This window comes from Sorghum bicolor, chromosome 8 (assembly GCF_000003195.3).
Source record: "Sorghum bicolor cultivar BTx623 chromosome 8, Sorghum_bicolor_NCBIv3, whole genome shotgun sequence".
Lineage (NCBI taxonomy): Eukaryota > Viridiplantae > Streptophyta > Magnoliopsida > Poales > Poaceae > Sorghum > Sorghum bicolor.
This window is the reverse complement of record NC_012877.2, coordinates 48,952,388-48,971,508: the sequence shown is the minus strand read 5'-3', so window position 1 is coordinate 48,971,508 and position 19,121 is coordinate 48,952,388. Positions and strand designations below refer to the sequence as shown.

Sequence of the window (19,121 nt, the reverse complement as noted above, 5' to 3'; positions counted from 1 at the left end):
ACATAGTAAAATACACACCGGATTTTGTCTCCATCAAAATCAACGTCTCAAAATCAACCAGGACCAAATCCAACGGCGGTAGAGGAAAGTTTGAAGCATGCATCAAACTCTAACCCCCTCCCGCGACCACATAAAAGATAGGAGAGATAGAAGAGATTCCGCAGCCACCACGCTCCGTGCCTAGCGGCCACGAACTGTAGCACCGGGCTAAGTGGATCAGGCGAGGGCCTTGCACTGCCGCCGCTGCGAGCGAGCAAGCCCGACCACCCTCCACCACCGGCGGTGTCGGTGCTCCGCCTAGGGGCGACAACCCTAATCCGTCCATGACGTCGCCCACCCCAAACCCTAGCTTGGTGGCCGCCGTTGCCGCCATTGGTGTCCGTGTGAACTCTCCTCTCCTGCTTTTTCCTCCCCCTCCCTCTCCGCTCCACCCCCACCTCGGTGAATTAGAGCCCTCCCCTGGTGGGTCTTCTTCGTCGCTGGCGAGCCGCTACGAATCGTCTCCCGCTAGCCCTCAGAAGGCTCGGTCCTGCCCTATCCGAATGAGGTAACATTAATCCCTGGAATTACATTGTTTTCCTTCTTTTTTTTCATCCTCAAAAGACATTTCACAAATCCCCATCTGCAGTCCCTGTCATGATCCCTCTGCCACCGCACGAGAATCGAACATGTTGGAGGTGTCTTAATCTGCATCAACGCGCGTGCCATCATGGTTCCAAAAATCCTTCTCTATCTGCGGCCTTGGACTCGCTGAAGAAGGAAATCATATGCTGCTGAGGATGTGTAGGTTCTTCATGAGGACGCAAGGTCCTAAGGTGAGTAGTCACAAATTATTAGTTAAAAACTAAGGCGAGTATCTCCCTCTTTGGTGATAACAACGACGCATGTACGGCAAACAACAATGCATGCAGTGATAACAACTCTGTAGGTTAGAGCAGAGATTTATTAGTTCATCCACCTTACGCCGTTACTCCTCTTGGTGTGTAATCTTTGCACAGATTTGGCTGATGGTGTGAATTAGCTTGTTTGTGAACTTCTGTTGGTGCAGGAGGCTGGTGGTTGTAGTATTTGATTGAACCTGTGGCGCTGTGGTCTCCATGCAAATACTTTGGACCAATGGTATGATCTCACAGCACCATTGTTGTGCATGGGCCGAAACTGTAATATTTTTCAGACATGCTGAATGTTACTCGGAAATGGACATTGGTGTTGCAACTTGAATCCAATTTGGGTCTCCTATTCAGAATAATTTTTCGGACGGCAAAAGATGTGTACAGAATTGGCAATTTAATAAATTTTGGAGTAATTTTGACAATTATATCACTCCTCTCAATCCAGGCCTTTTACACGTGAATCATTTAGAGGTTTCTGATTGATTTTTTTATGCTTCTTCTGACAGTGCTTTGATGCTTTATACAGGCTTGCACACACCTGTTTCAACAAGTGCATTGAGAAAAGGTACAAATATGATTAGCTTAATCACCAAATAATTTAACTAAGCTGCAATACATTACACCTCAGGCTTGGAACTTCTCATGGCATGTTAATTGAGAGTCAAGAAGGATTTATCCTCTGTGTGATTAAACTATGATTCTTTATGTGGATTCGTTTAATTTCAGGCATAAAGAAGCTGAACTCAATATAGGTGACAACTGTTGCATTGATCGGTGCATTTCAAAGTATTGGCGGGTATATTTGTTTTATTTCAGAGTATATATGTGTTACTTTAGTTATTTACATGTAACTGATGTATGTTAAGATGATCCATGTACCTGTTGCTTAGTTATTTTTTCTGAAAGTTAAAACTATGTTATTCCAGTTCTGCACCAGTTCTACGCAACTGTGTCATTCCAGTTAAAACTGTGTTATTCCAGTTCTACATAACTCTTTGTACTTGGCTAGATCCTTAGATATGGAGCTCTGTTAAAGATCAGTGAAGATGGGCTATTCCAGTTCTGCACCAGAAGCTGCAAAGACACTGTATGCTTTGAACTTTCTATTGAAAAGGTGATTCTTTTTTTGAGATCTGCGGCTTTATTGAACCACCAAAGCATAATTTGAATTACATTCAACATAGCATATTTGAGGTGTGCGCGCCATTGAAACAGGGATATAGAAGGCATTTTGAAAATGGATCATATTGTTGCCTAACATTGTTTCTGTATCGTCCAGCATCCATCCTCTGAGCGCTTTGTGTTGTCTGCCCTAGAGATTTATCATGTCCATCTAACTCTGCTCTTGCTTTTGTGTTGAAGAAATTGGAAACTCCCCTCTAGCATTTTCATTAATGTACACTAACTGCATACTCATGTAGGCTGTCTGCATGCTCCTGAAGTCAGAGGATGTTGCCTTGCTTATGAAGTTAGAGGATCAAAAGAAAACAATCTAAGATGGAGAATAGATGTTCAAGAGGGACATATATAAGGCATCATTAGCTATTCAAGAGATGACAGGGTAAACAAGGCAGTAAAAGAAAGAACGTGTACAATCATATGTGCCTTCTATTTTCTTTATCTTCATGCTTCATCAACTTAGTACATTATTAGTTTATTAATAAATTGATTTTTTCGACAACTATTTTCCTTGGTGATTTTGGTTTTGAAGATCATCTCAACAGTAAGACATTTTGTCATTTATTATCGACAAGTCATTTTCCTTCTTTATCACATATATATATACATCTATCTATTGAAGTAATGGATAACTTAGACATGTTTATGAATTTGTGTTTCTTTCATTATTTGATTTCTTTTTTAGTTTTATGGTTTATTTTATTTCTAGCTTTTTTTCTAGATGTCACCGTAGTATTAGCACGGGTAATATACTAGTATATAAAATAAGAGAAAACTTTAATTCGTTGTGTATTTTTTCTAAATTTAATTAAAAACAGAGAAAAATAACTTAGAATAACACTAAAGCCTAGAAATGGCAATGCACAATTGCACACCACCAGGTTGCTCATACATACACATGTTAAGAACAAATAACTAGTAAACTCCTACAGTAGGGTATACCCAATGCTTCCAAATGTAACAACATATTACAAACAATTTGATTCTCACTTTTTTCAGCATCAGGTGACGAGCACAAAAAAAGTACCATATAAGTGCAGAGCCACGAATTTCTTTTTAGGCCTTGTTTAGATCCGAAAAAATTTTGGATTTTGACACTGTAGCATTTTTTATTTTTATTTGACAAACATTGTTTAACTAGACTTAAAAGATTCGTCTCGTGATTACAGATAAACTATGTAATTAGTTTTTGTTTTCATCTATATTTAGTGCTCCATGCATGTGCCACAAGATTCGATGTGACGGAGAATCTTGAAAAGTTTTTGGTTTTGGGGTGAACTAAACAAGGCCTTAGAGCATCTCCAATAGGCTACCTAAACATACTACCTATCCTATATTTAGGTAGTGAAGACAAAAAAATACACTCTAACAGACTATCTATCAGCCTACCTAAATTTGTTGGCCCAACAAATTTGCCCTCCCACTACCTAGATGTGTTGGGCCAACAGATGGCCAGCTAAAAATCTGTTCGGTGGTTTCCCCCACCCGCGCGGTCTCGAGTCTTCCCCACACGAGTCCGTTCGCTGCCGCTAGGAATAGGGTTGCAGCCGTGCTCGTCCACCGGCGCTGGGAAGACCTCTCCGGTGCCACCCCTTGACCTCCTTGGCACCACCCGTGCTCCTCCGACTCGGCCCGCGACGTCGTCCGCCAGAAGATCTCGCCGGTGTCGCCCTCCATGTGACTCGGCCTGCACCATCGTCCACCGGATCTGAAGAAGGCCGCGCCGGGAAGAAAGCCGCGCCCTTGCTCCTCACCGGCGCCGCACTTCATCCCTCCTGTGCCCCTGCTCCTCACCGGCGCATCCTTCCTCCCTCTGTGCCCTTGCCCTGAGCTCCACCACCTCCAGACCAAGCACAAGGTATGAGTTATCTGAATAAAATTTGATATGTGCACAAGAAACGTGCTACCTTCTGCAGTTCCTATGTTTCAGTGAACTAGCTGGTGTAATCCTATGAGGCTGTGACTAGAAATTTCATTTGTTCTCATAGTTTAGTCATCTCAGATATGGAGGATTGCATATTTCCTTGTTCATTGACATAAATAATGCACGAGATGATTTTCTTAATTCAGTGCAAATATAATCTTTCCCTTGTGTCAATATGTACTGTCAGACTTGAGAAATAAAATATTTGTCTACAGATAAAGTAGTTTGTATCTCATGAAACATTCTCTATCAAACTATAGCAACATTTTGTATCAACCTATCTGAATAATTTCCTATGTCAAACTATGGCAACTTGTAGATGGTTTTGTTTGATGACGATGAAGATAACATTATGAACCAATTCTTCGAAGACGATGATGAGTCTGATGATGATGCTCTTATCTTGAGCTTGATTGCAATTGATGAGGAAGATGAGAGAAGGAAGAAGAGGCGACGTGGATCAGTCCATGGACGTGAGGTTGTTTACAGAGACATACATGGTGGCAATTTGAGACTTGTTGCCGACTATTTTGCAGATGTACTAGTGTACAATGATAAATTTTTCAGGAGAAGGTTTCGGATGTCAAGAAATCTATTTTTGCGGATTGTTGAAGGTGTAGAAGCTCATGATGACTATTTCAGGCAAAGGCCAAATGTTGTAGGGCTACTTGGTGCCACTGCATTGCAGAAGGTGGTTGGTGCAATTCGTATACCAGCCGATTCAATGGATGAGGTAGTGAGAATAGCAGAAAGCACAATGATTGAGGCCTTCAAGCATTTTGTTACAGCTGTAGTAGATGTCTTTGGAGATCAGTACTTGAGACCTCCAAATGATGATGACATAGGGAAGCTTTTGGCCTCAAATGAAAGGAGAGGATGGCCAGGCATGCTGGGTTGCATAGATTGTATGCATTGGCGATGGAAGAATTGTCCTACAGGTTGAAAAGGATACTATGAAGGACATGCTGATGGTCCTACAATGATCCTTGAAGCCGTGGCTTCTCAAGATTTATGGATTTGGCACTCCTTTTTTGGACTACCGGGCTCGCTCAATGACATCAATGTATTGCTGCGATCACCACTATTCCAAAGGTTAAAATCTGGAACTTCTCCTCCTGTTGAGTACTTTGTGAATGGCAACAAATACAATATGGGATACTACCTAGCTGATGGCATTTATCCTTCATGGGCTACTTTTGTGAAGAGTTTTCGAAACCCACAAGGCAACAAAAAAATTCACTTCACACAAGCACAAGAATCTGTGAGGAAGGATGTAGAGAGAGCATTTGGAGTTCTTCAGTCTAGGTTTGCCATGGTGAGAGGACCTTGTAGGATGTGGGACAAGGATACCATTTGGTACATCATGACCGCCGCTGTTATTTTGCACAACATGATCATAGAAAATGAGAAGGGGGCTGAGGAAGAGGATTTTGACTATGATCAAGATGGTGGTGAGGTGTTAAGGCCAGAGGATTATCATCGTGACCCACTCGTTTTGAGTGACTTCTTGCGTATACATAATGAGATTGAAGACCGAACAATTCATGAGCAACTTCGTGATGATTTAATGGAACATTTGTGGGCACGTCATGGTTCGTCATAGTGAGATTTAGATTATCTCCGTTGTGTGGGCTATTTTGAACTATGAGATTTAGATTATGTCCACTCGTTTTGAACTCAATTTGAACTTTGTAATATCCTACTTTGAATAATTATGTTTGAACTATGAGTTTTATTTGTGTTTGAGATACTTTTGGTTAAATTGTAGAGGTGAAATGAAGATCATAGAGAGGGCAATATGTATTTGTGAGAAAATAAAATAGGTAGCTTGTTTTAGGTAGTACTGCTGAAGACGAGAGAAAAAAAAATAGCTACTCTGAGAATAGGTGGCTACCTAAATAGAGAAATAAGTAGTCTGTTTTAGGTAGTACTGCTGGAGATGCTCTTAGCTGAGGTGAACTCTATGCACAAGCTAAATCAAAAGCTATGGCGGAGTTAGGGGCTCACCGCTGGCAAATCTTGGCCGACTGCCCCGGCCCCCTCCCCCCAGGGGTACCCTTGCTCACTGACTTCGTCCACGCCAGACGCGTGAGTGCGTGACTAGGGTTAGTGCTACCATGACTGACTAGGCAATCGTGCCACTGCCGCTGCTCTATATGCTCGGTTGCTCCTCACGGATCACACTCAAGCCTCCGGCAGGTGGTGGGTGATGGCTGCTTGGCTTGCTATTCACTGGGGATTTTTTTTTATTTTTAGCCTAAATTTGAAACATATTTCAAATTTGATCCAATTTTGAAATTATTTTTAATACTAATCCGTTTGGCTCCGTCACCATACATGACGAGACAAATGAACTATACCCGCCATGCATGGCGGCGAGATAAAACTGCCACGTGGCATGCAACAGCAGACGTGTGCCCCGCCATGATCCATGGCGGGTTAAGGTTCCCCGCCCCCATCATGGCGGGTTTCTCTTTGCTTCGCCTCCTTCTAAGTGCTGTCGTCTGCTATACTGCAAGGTAGCTGAGGCCTTGTTTAGTTCGCAAAATTTTTTAAGATTTTCCGTCACATCGAATCTTGCTGTACATGTATAAAGCATTAAATATAAACGAAAACAAAAACTAATTACACAATTTGCCTGTAAACCGCGAGATGAATCTTTTAACTCTAGTTAATCTATGATTAAATAATATTTATCATAAACAAACAAAAATGCTACGGTAACAATCCAGAAAAAAAATTCACGAACTCAAGCAGGCCTGAATGGACGTCGTACTGCGAGAGCTAGTGCCAGCGTGAACCGGGCCTGTGCTGATGTGATTGGTGCTGCCTGCCAGAGCTGCTGCCATCTCCTACTGCGGCCTTGTCCTTGTGTAGTTAAAAAAAATTTACAAAATTTTTTAGATTCTCCGTTACATATACATAGAGTATTAAATATAAATATAAATAAAAACTAATTGTACAGTTTGGTCCGAATTGACGAGACAAATCTTTTGAATAGTTAGACAATGATTATCATACCTTCATGAACTAAACAAGGCCGCGGAAATTAAATATAATTTTGTCTCACGCGCAGTGACTTCCCGCGAGATACAGCCAGGCGCTGGTCACAAGATTGATTTCCATCGGCGGTAGTTAGGTAAGGCCTTATTTAATTTAAAAAAAATTATATTTTTACAGATTTCTCATCACATCGAATCTTTAGATGTATGTATAAAGTATTAAATATAGACGAAAATAAAAACTAATTGCACAATTTGGTCAGAATTGACGAGACGAATAAATTTGGTTGTGTACATCCTCGGATGTAGAGGCCACATATTTATATATATCCCTTATCTAAAAAAATACAAAGAAAATATCCCACTTCTTCTAAACGGATCAATGCAACTCCTGTAATATCTCTATTAATCAAGTAATCAAGTAGTTTCCCTGATTTTTTTTGCAGAGACCTGAGTACATGCCCCAATGGGTTTCAAGATTCACATGATCCTATGTATTTTCCAGTAACACCTATGAAAGAAATATATGTTCCTTGCATAGAGCAGGGCTGCTTTTTTATAGACTGCAATCCTGCACACGTCAAGGCACGAGCAATGACTGTTCACTTGCATGTCTGTCTGCTATCAGGTTTCTGCAGCATTGGTTGAAGTCCTCATCATGGAAATGTACATCGCCCAGCATGGCGGCTGACCGCTCCTGTCCGTGCAGTCAATCAAGCATCACTTGCTATAGAACCTACGCTAGCATCTTCCTCTGCGGGCATGTTGAAGAGGCACTTGGAGTGGTGTTGACATCCCCTGTATTGGCTTTTTAAGAGTAGAGATTCGGTGGTCAGTTACAATAGGAAGATGAGTTCTCTCAACCTAAGTGGTTGAGAGCCCCAGGGAGGGATAAATGCATAAACTTGGCTGACAAGTCATCCTATTTTGTCCTGGCGTCACCATCCACATGTTCAGGCATAGTTGTCGTCATAGTCATTATGATCTTGCTCACAAAATTTAAGGAATGAAATTAGCACTTTTTTAGATTATTCTATTTAGTCCATCTTACTATTTTTCATATTTTTTTAGCCATACAACTCTAAAAATAAAAATTGACCACTAGACTATCAAATAACAAACAAATTTGGCCGTCTAGTTATATGATTTTAAAGGTGGTTTTATATTTTTCTAGAAAAATAAGAACTCGTTATTTAAAAAAAATCATTCGTTATAAATACTATCTTCTTTTCTAGAAAAGTAGAAATACAATCCATCTATTGGTGCTCTATTTGGAGTAATTGGTATTTTGTTTGTTCCTATTCGCTCTATTTGGAGTCATTGATATTTTATTTGTTCATATTCATAGTGTTGCATTGCTCTAACATGCTCATTACTTATCTATCATCATTTTTCACTATACTACTTGTAAGATTGGCCAAGAGAACCAATAGCGGACCATTCAGTAGTGTTTTTCTCTCATAATAAATCAATGAATTGTATTTTCAGCCATAACTTTTCTGCCAAACGAACAGGCGTTTGGATGAGTATCCAGGCCATGTGGTGCAGTGTCAAAAATCAGCTCGATCACCACAAGAATCAGATAAAAAATATAGCAGTTGGCACTAGAGTAAAAATCACAAAGTTAAAAAAATAGAAGTAACATCGCATTTGCACCCTAATAGGAGCGAGTGACCACCAAGAATCAGACTATAGTTAATTATAATCCAAAGAGGCCTTAATAAGATCAAGAAGACGCCACACTCCATGTTATAAATTAAATAAATTTAGCCATCGTAACTATGTATGCCTAGTCCTAAAAAATTAGTGACTATAAACTCCCTATTTGGTACTCTGTTTTGATTATAGGTTATCATGGTTGATCTTGATCATAAGGTTTAGTATAGCGTAAAATGGCAATTTGAATGAATAATGTCCATTACAATGAGCAATAAAACACTATAAACAACTACAAAATAAGATCCAAATAACTCTATAGCAACAATAGACACATTTTTTAAATATAAAATTAAGTATTGGTTTCATATTTTTTTTGCAAAACAAATTATGAATTTCCAAAATAAATGATTTGTATTTTTTAATATAATACAAAACTACCTTTGGGACTAGTGTTTTTTTGGAACAACCTTTGGGACTAGTTAGAGGCACCCAAGTTTGTCCAATATTTATAGCTCTACAATAAAATATTTATGGTTTTAGAAAGTGCATGGCAAAAAACAAACCTAAACAAATATTGGATAGCCAAAAATAAAGTTCTTTCCTTTTTTTCTTATCCTCAAACAAGGTTGAACCTTTTGGCCGGAGACCACCATACTACTACAACCTATGGAACTGGAGCTGAGCGGATCTAATTTGCTTGCTTCAACTATTTTCTATCTGTTCTAGTAAAAATGTCTAAATATTGATTTCACATTTCAGTATACAAATTTCAGAACTAAGGTGGACTACAAAGCCGAACTATACCAAACAGGGCCTTAATGTTGAAGCTAAGTTTTTCTTTATACAGGTCTTTAAGCTAACGTTGAGACTTAACTTTTTTTTTCGATAACTCGTTGAAACTGAGTTGGATAGCAACTGGAACAGTTGAGCAAGCCACCTCCAATTGAATTGCAAGCAGGGTTTCAAATGCATACTGCTCGAAATTGTTCAAGGTCCTGCGTCCATTTTCCATTTATCTCCTTTTCCAAACAACCTTCCATTAGAAAGTCCTAATACTTCCTCCAGTCACAAATACTCCCTCCTTTCCAAATTATAAGACGTTTCAACATTTCTAGATATTATAATTTGGGATGTAGTAGTAATATATAGGGTGCAAAAAATCAAAAAATATATAAAAAGCACGCCAATATCAGCCATGACAATGTTCCTGAACCCTTATCTCAACCCGAAGCATAAACCCCTACAACTATCTGGTTGGTGATAATCCAAGCTAAGAGCAAAACATAAGCAATGTAACTTTCCCTGCCACTTTACTTTGACTGCATAGCGTAATCTTGCTCACCATCTCCACAATAAGCTGGACAAAATAAACTATTCAGTCCACGATGCCCCTAACATCTTTGCCATAAAGCTATATCTGTCTGCAGCTTCATCAATCTGAAATTTATAAGGCAGTATATCAAATAAACTGTTGAGTGTAAGCCAAAGAAGTATTCAGAGAAGCAGCTGCACAAACCAGTTTTTGAGTTGGCCTGCCAGCTCCATGCCCTGACTTCCGGTCAATGCGACCAATTATTGGATTTGTCTGCAGGATGTCCTCAGTGCTGGTACACAGGACATGCTGCAACGTCTATGAATGGCGATGGCAGCATAGTAAGAGCAGAAAAGGCAAACAGATTAGAACGGATTGAAGAATCTCAAATTACGTAGTATAAGCAACAAAAGAAGATTAAAGTAAGGTTAAACATTCATTGAACAGTAAGCCATTGCTGATAAAATCAGAAAAAGCAAACCAACAGCAGGCATGCCAAAAACTAAATGGGCTCCAAAATAGGAAGAGCATCAGAAACCCAAACTGATGGAAAGCTCATCTGTTGGCATAGTGGCCAAGCCATGTGCAACTCACAGACTTGTTGCCGTGGGCTGCCTATGTTGATACTAAAGTCTCATTAGAGATTGGCTTTACAAAGAGATCGACTTCACCACTGAATCTAACTTCAAACAAATATAATCCCTGGCTATCTGTTATATAGACTATCTATCATCTATGTTAAGGCAATCAGCTTATCTTAAGATTGATATCATGTTGCTGAGATAGGTGCCACACACCACCTAATGAGCAAATAATTTATACTAGTACCAAATACATATAGAACCACTCCTGACCCCTGGGCATATCACAAAGGTTGATAAAAGGTTTTCCACGATGAAAAAGGTCAGTTTCTTGCTGCACCACTAACATATATAGGATAACTGTTTGTTGAATCTACAGCTATGAATAGAATGCTAATTGGCAACTGAAGTCTGATTCTTGGTTGAGGACTGCATGTTTTCGTTTCAAATGAGAACTCAGGACATAATACAGAAATGAACTTACTGCTAATAACTTCAGTGAATGCAACGGCACAACGCGATCATCATGATCAGCTGTCAACAACATGGTTGCTGGATACTGGCAGTGGTTACCAGAGCTTTGCTCCCAAGGTCTCCGTACATTATGAAGGGGAGAATATCTGTTTATGTTCATTAGGGCAGCAAATTGCAAAAGGGGATCAGGATAAATTCAGTAGACTAAATCTAAGGACAAAAGCAAATGTAATTATTGTTTAATAAAGGAAAAGAAAAGAACAGTCAGGTCAACTAGTCAAGCACTAAAATAATAATCAGGTGAAGCACCAAAACAATAGCAGGTCATCCAACTTAATTGTTTTGGGTTTTCGAGAAAAAAACTTAATTGTTTTGGACTGTGGCATTCCTCTGACAGAAAATCTGAGAGAAATAATTTCATCAGGAATATGATGCCAACAATCAATTTAATAATGTCCTTATGTATACAGAGACATAGCAAATTCGATTTAGCCTATGAAAATATAGAGTAAATATGGAAGCATTAACAAAAAAACACATGATGTATCCCTAGCAAACCTGCATAACTAACCCTGACAGCTGTAAGATTGTATTTTTTTATTTGAAGTCAATAATGTGACCTAATGATTTTCTCAATAGTGCAGTAATCAGTCCAATGTTGGTAGAAAAGTAAAACAGCAACTCAAATACACATCCATACTTAATGAGCCACTGGAACTCTTCTTCCTTATCTGAACAACCATAGTCTGTAGTCCAGGCATGACCTATACAAAACAATAAACAATATTTATGACCATATACAGGTAAGAGGATACATAGCTAATCAAAAGCAGAATTGAAAAATAAATGGGAAAGTACAAATGGCACCCTTAGCTATTACGACTCTCTGGGTTTGCATTCCCATATATCTTGTTACTGAGCAAACACAGTCAAGAAATGTGACAGGTTCAGAAAACCCCTAATGTCCCTTCTTAGCAGCAGTTCAGCACATGGGATCCTGTTGGATATGTTGGAGGTGGAATGGGAGAAAACACAAATGATGCAGAGCAGAAACTGGTGCTTGGGAGGATGGTGCATAGGCTGTGCAACAGAAGCAGATGAATTCCTTCAACCACGAGCACCACCAGCACAGAAGCCAAAGCTATACTTAAGAGTTAAGACTGACACATGAATTCCTACAACTTCCGTGCATGCATGTCTGCGTCTGCTTGTGCGTGTGTACCAATGTTTTCAAGACGGCTGGTCGTGTCTGGACGCTGGGGGACCATCCAGGTCGTCCAGGACGATTAGTTGTCGTCCAGGACGATTAATCGACCCTGGACAAGTCCCCTGGTCGTCCTAGTCGTCCCCTACATATGGGGACTGATATATACCATATATATTATGTAGCTATATGCAATACACATTATACCATATATATATACATGTTCTAGGCTCTAGAGTCTAGATAGGTCAGCTGGCCACTTACCTGGCTGCTGCAGAGCCCTTTCTTGTCTTGCTGGCTGCTGCACACTGCACGCTTAAAAGGAGCATCTTCGTCGTGCAGTCCTCCTCCCTTGCACAGCTGCACGCTTGCAGCAGCAGCCGCAAGGAAGAGAGGGAGGGCAGCTGGAAGGGAGGAAGGGAGGGAGGAGAAGCTGGGAGACAGAAGGGAGGAGAGGAGAGGAGAGGAGAGGAGAGGAGTGAATGTGTTGTGCTGAAATGAGTGAGGGGTAGATAACATAAACCCTAATGGGCTTGGGTCAAAATATAAGGCAGCAAGCTAGGCCCAACTCTGAGATGCAGCCCATCTACTGACTGGACCATCTCCTGACTGGACGCCAGACAACCTGGACGGACGATTAATCGTGACTAGTCGACGACTAATCGGACGACCAGTTTCCTGGTAGTTCTGGCCAAGTCGGAGGCCTGGTCCGTCCAGGACGATTAGTCGCGATTAATCGCGATTAATCGGACGTCTTGAAAACATTGGTGTGTACTAAGAACAACTTTTAGAGGGATTATTTGATTTTATTTGAACATACCAATTGTAAACTTGTGAAAACGGAGCATGTCCATGACGCCAACATGAGCGAGAGCACACCCGAAGAGATCAGGCCTCTGCAATAGTATGAGTAGTTAAGTTAATGCATGGCAGCACAAATACTGCATTGTAATAATAACACACAAAAAAAAACAAGTCCATGAAGTATTGTGTTATGTGCTTGAGCACAGGAGGGAGTAGGTCATAGGAAGCAGCAGTGAGAGGGTTTGGAGGAGGAGCATCATGGCCCAACTATATGGTGGCTGACACGGGGAAGACCAGTGTGGCACTGCTCAGATGAACACTACCCGTGTGAACCCTAGCTTAAAGGGGGCAGGGGGCAGGGTGAGTAGGAACCACTTATCCTTGATGATAATGACTACATAGCCTTATGTTTATAGCCAAAGGCAATACAGATATAAAGAATATTTCCTTCTGCTTTATTCTCTAACTTCCTAATCCTATCTTATCTCATGTGGTCATGACTCATGCCTAACTAAGCCTAACAAAAATGCTATAGTACCCAAAAACTTTTTCACCCATAAAACACCCTAGCCCATGGCATGACTCATGACCCAGCCAGCCGACGGCACCTGGGTCTGTTAGCAAATAATCCCAATCGAGATTGAACATGAGACATATTTTATGGAAAACCCTTGCAGTAAAAAATCACAGGCACCAACCGGCAATCTTCACTATATGAGAAATTACAAAACCCATGGAATACAATGAGTTGCCTGCTCTTTCCATGCGGCTTACAAGATGTACATATAGGGTAGACTAACTGCAATCAAATACGGAAACAAATCTGCTAAGCAAATAACCCAAACCGTGGGCCCGCCAAGCATACCCACAAGATTCACATTAGAATTCAGATCATACTTCAACAGTCACAATACATTGTATATAAAATAAGAGTTTATACCATATTACCTGATTAACAGAAGCAGCAACCAGAAGACCACCATTGCTTCCGCCTTCAATACATAAACGATTGGAACTGGTGTAACCACTAGAAATGAGGAATTCCCCGCAGGCAGCAAAGTCATCAAAACAATTTTGTTTCATTGCAAGTGCTCCAGCTTTGTGCCACTCCTCCCCGTACTCTCCACCACCTCGAATGTTTGCTACACAGACAACGAAACCCATGTTCTTGCATAGCACAACACGACTAACACTGAATGAAGGTGTTATGCTTATGTTGAATCCTCCATAACCATATAGCAAAGTTGGATGCGATCCATTAAGATTGATATCTTTCTTTGACATTATGAACATGGGAATTATGGTTCCATCCTTGCTAGGGACAAAAACCTAAGGATAATAAGAGATATAGTGGAAAATAAAAACATTACATACAAAAAGAATATTATTTGTACCAGCGAAAAGAAAAGCTAATGAACCTAACAGCAAAACTACTTTTGATGCAAGTTCAAGTTACTTATGTATGAACCATAATAGAATGCAGAATGCACAGGTAAGATATCTACCTGCTTAACTTCAAAACTTGTGCGATCAAATCCAGGAACTGAAATTTCTCGAAACATCTTCATTTCAGGGATGGTAGGTGCTAAGTTACACCTGAAAATAATGCCTGGAGAAAGAAAGCTTGTGAAGCCAATAAATACTTCCTTGTCTTCCCGTCTGCACGAGATCTCTGAAACAGCACCAATCTCCAGAGGCAACTGATGAATAAAGTTTCCAGTTCTAAGGTCTCTTATCTGCAGAATATGCTTAACATCTGACATATAACACACCAACAGTTGGTTATTGTTAACGGCGTCGGCTGACTCGAGCACATCTTTTTCATGCTCTGGAAGAACATCTGTCCACAGCTCTGGGTTTTTGATATTTACCCTTACCAGCTTATTCTTAGGGGCACTTTTATTGGTCAAAAATGTAAATTCATCACCATCATTGGCCACAACTTCATATTGAGCATCAAAATTGTCAATAAGCTTGACAAATGGAAGTAATTCCTGTGTCTCTCTGAAGCCCTCTATTCCTCGAGGAAGAGAAGAAATTTCACAATAGTATAATTTGTTGACAGGGTCACAACCTTCATAGATGCCCAATATGATGTACTGTCAAAAACACAATGTTCAGAATTTTTTCTATGCAATCAAAAAAACTTTGAGAAGGTTCAATCATGAAAGATGAAAATATTTGTTTGTAGTCCCTCTGTTCTTCCAAATCAACATGCAAACTACATATAATTTTTATTTTTATTACAAGATCCTTATATAAATGACATGAGCAACAGTGGGTTACCTTTCCATCTTCAGTGACTGAAGCACCAAAGGTATACTTTGGGTGTTCAGGATCTTTCCAGCACAATACATCCTCTGACTGATCAGATCCCAAAACATGGTAATATATCTGATGATTAAGATTGATGTTTGTCTCAGTTCCAGCATCCACTTCCCCTCCTCTACAGAAACAAGTGAGAAAAAAAAAAGAAAAAACACATGATGGGAACATTCCAAACACAACATATGATGCTGCTCCAAGTGCTTCAGAGCAAACAGATGAGATCAGACCAATTCAAACCAGAAACTTAAAAGAGGAATTATTTACAGATGAGGATGATAAGCAATGGAGATATTTAACAACAGACAAGCTTAGTTGCTAGTTTTAACATTAAATATTTGTGAAAAGTCTATTCTAAATTGGCTAGTAACAAATCTTTGACTTTGCTTGACTATTCTCAAGGTAAATAAATTAGATATAAAAGAGATTAATAGAAGCATAAGAATTAGCCACACAGAGTCCCAGAGCTGAGGACAGGTGGCTATCCACATGAAGTGACGAAGAGGTGCGGAAATGCCAAAAGAGCATTGTTTTCCTTGAGTATGCAGGAGAGCTGCATATATTTTGTATTGAAGAGAGAGATACTCGCCCCCAAAGGTACCCAAACTCACTATTAAGCAATGCCAAAAGAACTAGAAACTGGATAAATCAAGCAATCCATGCAGAGAAATATATATTAAAATCAATTAGAACTGTTTCAACCAATTTGAGAGCAAAAGGTAAGCCCGTTGGATGCATATCATAGCCAGAAATTCACATGGGAGTTGTGACACAACCAAAAAACAGCCATTCCAAACATGTCCCCAAGCAACAACAGGTCATACAGCATTGCATTCAAACAGGGCCTGAGTTGCTAAGGTTTGTTAAACCGATGCTCGTAGAGAACTCTCCTCCAAGAGTACTCTTATGTTTTCCTTTGGTGATTGCAGAGCTAGCATTCAGATCAAGGTGAGGCTAACAACGCAAACAACAGAGAACACTACTCCCTCCATCCCAAAATAACTGTCATTTGCACTTCCCGAGAAACAACTTTGACTAAATATATATTAAAAAATATTAATACCTATAATACATAATTAGTATAATTGAAAAGATCTTCGAATCTAGTTTTTTAACAAATTTATTTGAAGATTTAAGTATTGTACGTATTTTCTATAAATCGAGTCAAACTTGTGGCACGGAAACCAAAAACGACAATTAATTTAGGACGGAGGGAGTATATCTAAGTTTATACATCAATTGCAACATCTTGAATTGGCTTGGGTTGTCTTTTATCGATTTTTTTCATATTGCATTACCGCAAGCCTTTTACTCCCAAGCAATCTGGGCTTTGTCACATTGCATTAGCTATCAATAAGGGAAATTCATAATAGCAGGCTGCTGGAAAAAGGCAGTTGTAGTTGAAGATAAAGGGAAAATCAATAGGCCTACCTAGGTGCTGGATACCGACCATAGAAAAAACCTTTCCCGTCATGAGTCCAGCTGATAGATGAGAACTTTACCTGCATCCAGTCCAGCAATAGAAAAGACTTGGTTTAGAAGAACCAAGAAGCACTATTGTAGCACAAAGGAAAACTAAGCCTTTGGCAGTCTAGTGGCAAGTTGCAATACCCAGGACAATTTATCAGGCATAGGCTGCTTGTTAGTGATGCTCTTCACATGAATAGAGACCCAATCACTACCACTTTCACTTAGCCCATAAGCAATGTAGTTTCCATCCTTGCTAATAGAATATGTTGAAAGAGCAATTGTTCCATCCTTGCTTAGAGTATTTGGATCCAAAAGAACCTCTTCCTTCCCGTCCAAATCATCCTGCAATGTCAACATAGCATATGGCAGATATAGACCCATTAGTCTCACCATAAGCATACTAAAAATTATAACAATTTGCATTAGCCTCAACAATTTTAACACCCCATTGTAATAATCAGATAAGATAAAAATAGATTTATCCCGAAGAAATGTAACACGATTTTACTTATGTGATCCAAGCAAATAAGCTTAACCAATTATTTTGCCTTAACCCAACCAAATTATGCCCGATACCGTGCGGCGCAGTGCTCCACTTCCAGTGAAGGAAAGTTCCTGGCATACGCATACCTGCATGTAGAGCACGCTCTGGGCCTGGAGGCCGGTGTTGTGGAAGTGGAAGTACTTGTTCCCGCGGCGGAACGGCGCGGCGTGGCGCGGGTGGTCGAAGAGCCGCGTGACCTCGCGGCGCAGGTTCTCCCTGTCGGGGCACCCGGCGAGCACCGTCTCCGCCAGCTCCGCCTGCCGCGCCACGAACTCCTTCGTCTCCTCCGAGTCCGGGTCCTCCAGCCTGCGCGGCGCAAGGAACAACCGTAAAGCGAGAGAAACATGACTACAAACTGAACGCGCGCGGTTGCTTACCAGCGATAGGGATCCGCGATCCGAACGCCGTGGTAGTCGTCGACGACGGAATCGTCGCGGCGGGCCGGCGGGTACGCGAGTCGGGCGGCGGTGTCGCCGGCTACCGAGCCCATGGCAGCGCGCGGGAGGAGCGAGAAGCGGCGGGGGCGAGACGGCGGCGAGAGGAAAAATGCTTCGAGAGGACGGCGTGGAAGGAGGCGGCCCAGGGGAACAGATTTATGCACGAGAAGCATTGCCGCTGGGTGGGGACTCCTCTTGACTACGGGGTTGACACTGTGTTTAAAACGATAAGCGTCTGAGGCCCCGTCCGTCCATCTCATCAAATATTTAGATATATATACATATTAAATATAGACGATTTATAAAAATAAAAACATAATCTTTTTAAACTTAATTAATCTATAATTGACACTAATTATCAAATAAAACAAAAATGCTACAATATGGTAAACTTTAACAACCCCAACCAAACGTCCTCTAAAATATTTTAAAGTACAAATTCTACATAATTAGTTTTAATAGTTTTTTATGAGACAATAAGTAGTAGTAGTTGTTGGTGCATATGTTAACACTGTATCTTGCTTTAACATCTTATCATCTACTTTATCTTTTTTACTTTAGTTGTTGTAGTTCTATCTCTACTTTTAGTTTTTCACTTTAGTTGTTTTAATATGTCCACCTTTATCTTGCTTTATCATCTACTTTATTTTTTACTTTAGTTGTTGCAATCCTATCTCTATTTTCAGTCTTTCACTTTAGTTGTTGCAATCATATCTCTACTTTCGGTTATAATGGAAACTTATATGATGTAACAAAAACCCATTATAGTTAGGGCAGAGCCAACATAGGCAGCAACAGTTGTATGACTTGGAACCCACGTAGACCGAAATGAGTTGGGATGGAGTGCATGTCGCGAATCTCTCAAGGGAGGCAATACTTGTTTAGAGCTTTTCTCCCTCCTATTGGGTCCCACCACTGTCTACTCTATAACTTTTCTCCCCCTGTTCTACTCTCAAGGATACAAAGTGAAAGTGTCCCCTCTTAAGTAGATGCTTCGTATTTTTGTCAGATGTAGCATATGCCTCCTCTGCAGAAAGCTCTGACACTCTATAAGGATGCTGATCGGTGTGACATGGAGCCATGCCATCAGCGTGGAGGTTGGGGCAGTTGTCCAACCTGGAGCGTTGGACATGACCTTAGATTAATTAAGCAATAGAGAAAAATTTGCTCTCAATTCGACAGTAATTAGTATCAGAGCCTAAATTCTTCTCTTTTCTTGTGTGGCACCAATCTGTGCACCCCAACCATCCCACCACCTCCAGCCGACATAGAACCAACAACGAGGCAGCAAAAGTTGTAGTCACGGATGGGCG

General features: G+C 40.5%; 3 protein-coding genes across 3 annotated transcripts; 2 read left to right on the top strand and 1 right to left on the bottom strand.

Annotated features, from left to right (window-relative positions):
* LOC8063301 lies at positions 3,762–5,742 on the top strand. The gene is made up of 2 exons (XM_002443172.2): positions 3,762–3,930; positions 4,316–5,742. The coding sequence occupies exon 2, from the start codon at positions 4,316–4,318 to the stop codon at positions 4,937–4,939; it is 624 nt and encodes a 207-aa protein (XP_002443217.2). The 5' UTR covers positions 3,762–3,930; the 3' UTR covers positions 4,940–5,742.
* LOC110437590 lies at positions 4,976–7,689 on the top strand. Its single transcript, XM_021466067.1, has 2 exons — positions 4,976–5,452; positions 7,627–7,689. The coding sequence occupies exons 1-2, from the start codon at positions 4,976–4,978 to the stop codon at positions 7,687–7,689; spliced, it is 540 nt and encodes a 179-aa protein (XP_021321742.1).
* LOC110429708 (prolyl endopeptidase-like) lies at positions 9,641–18,000 on the bottom strand. The gene is made up of 12 exons (XM_021446083.1): positions 17,749–18,000; positions 17,458–17,677; positions 16,969–17,169; positions 16,789–16,859; positions 15,319–15,478; positions 14,538–15,131; positions 13,981–14,361; positions 13,049–13,124; positions 11,725–11,788; positions 11,035–11,170; positions 10,174–10,287; positions 9,641–10,094 (listed from the first exon to the last, which is right to left on the bottom strand). The coding sequence occupies exons 1-12, from the start codon at positions 17,979–17,981 to the stop codon at positions 10,029–10,031; spliced, it is 2,316 nt and encodes a 771-aa protein (XP_021301758.1). The 5' UTR covers positions 17,982–18,000; the 3' UTR covers positions 9,641–10,028.

Coding starts and splice junctions, on each gene's coding strand:
- LOC8063301 (XM_002443172.2), top strand. CDS start 4,316: ATGGTTTTGTTTGATGACGATGAAGATAACATTATGAACCAATTCTTC.
- LOC110437590 (XM_021466067.1), top strand. CDS start 4,976: ATGATCCTTGAAGCCGTGGCTTCTCAAGATTTATGGATTTGGCACTCC. Junction 5,453..7,626: donor ATGATCAAGATGGTGGTGAG/GTGTTAAGGCCA, acceptor GTCTGCTATCAG/GTTTCTGCAGCATTGGTTGA.
- LOC110429708 (XM_021446083.1), bottom strand. CDS start 17,981: ATGCTTCTCGTGCATAAATCTGTTCCCCTGGGCCGCCTCCTTCCACGC. Junction 15,132..15,318: donor CAGTCACTGAAGATGGAAAG/GTAACCCACTGT, acceptor TGTTTTTGACAG/TACATCATATTGGGCATCTA. Junction 10,288..11,034: donor ATTCACTGAAGTTATTAGCA/GTAAGTTCATTT, acceptor CGCCATTCATAG/ACGTTGCAGCATGTCCTGTG.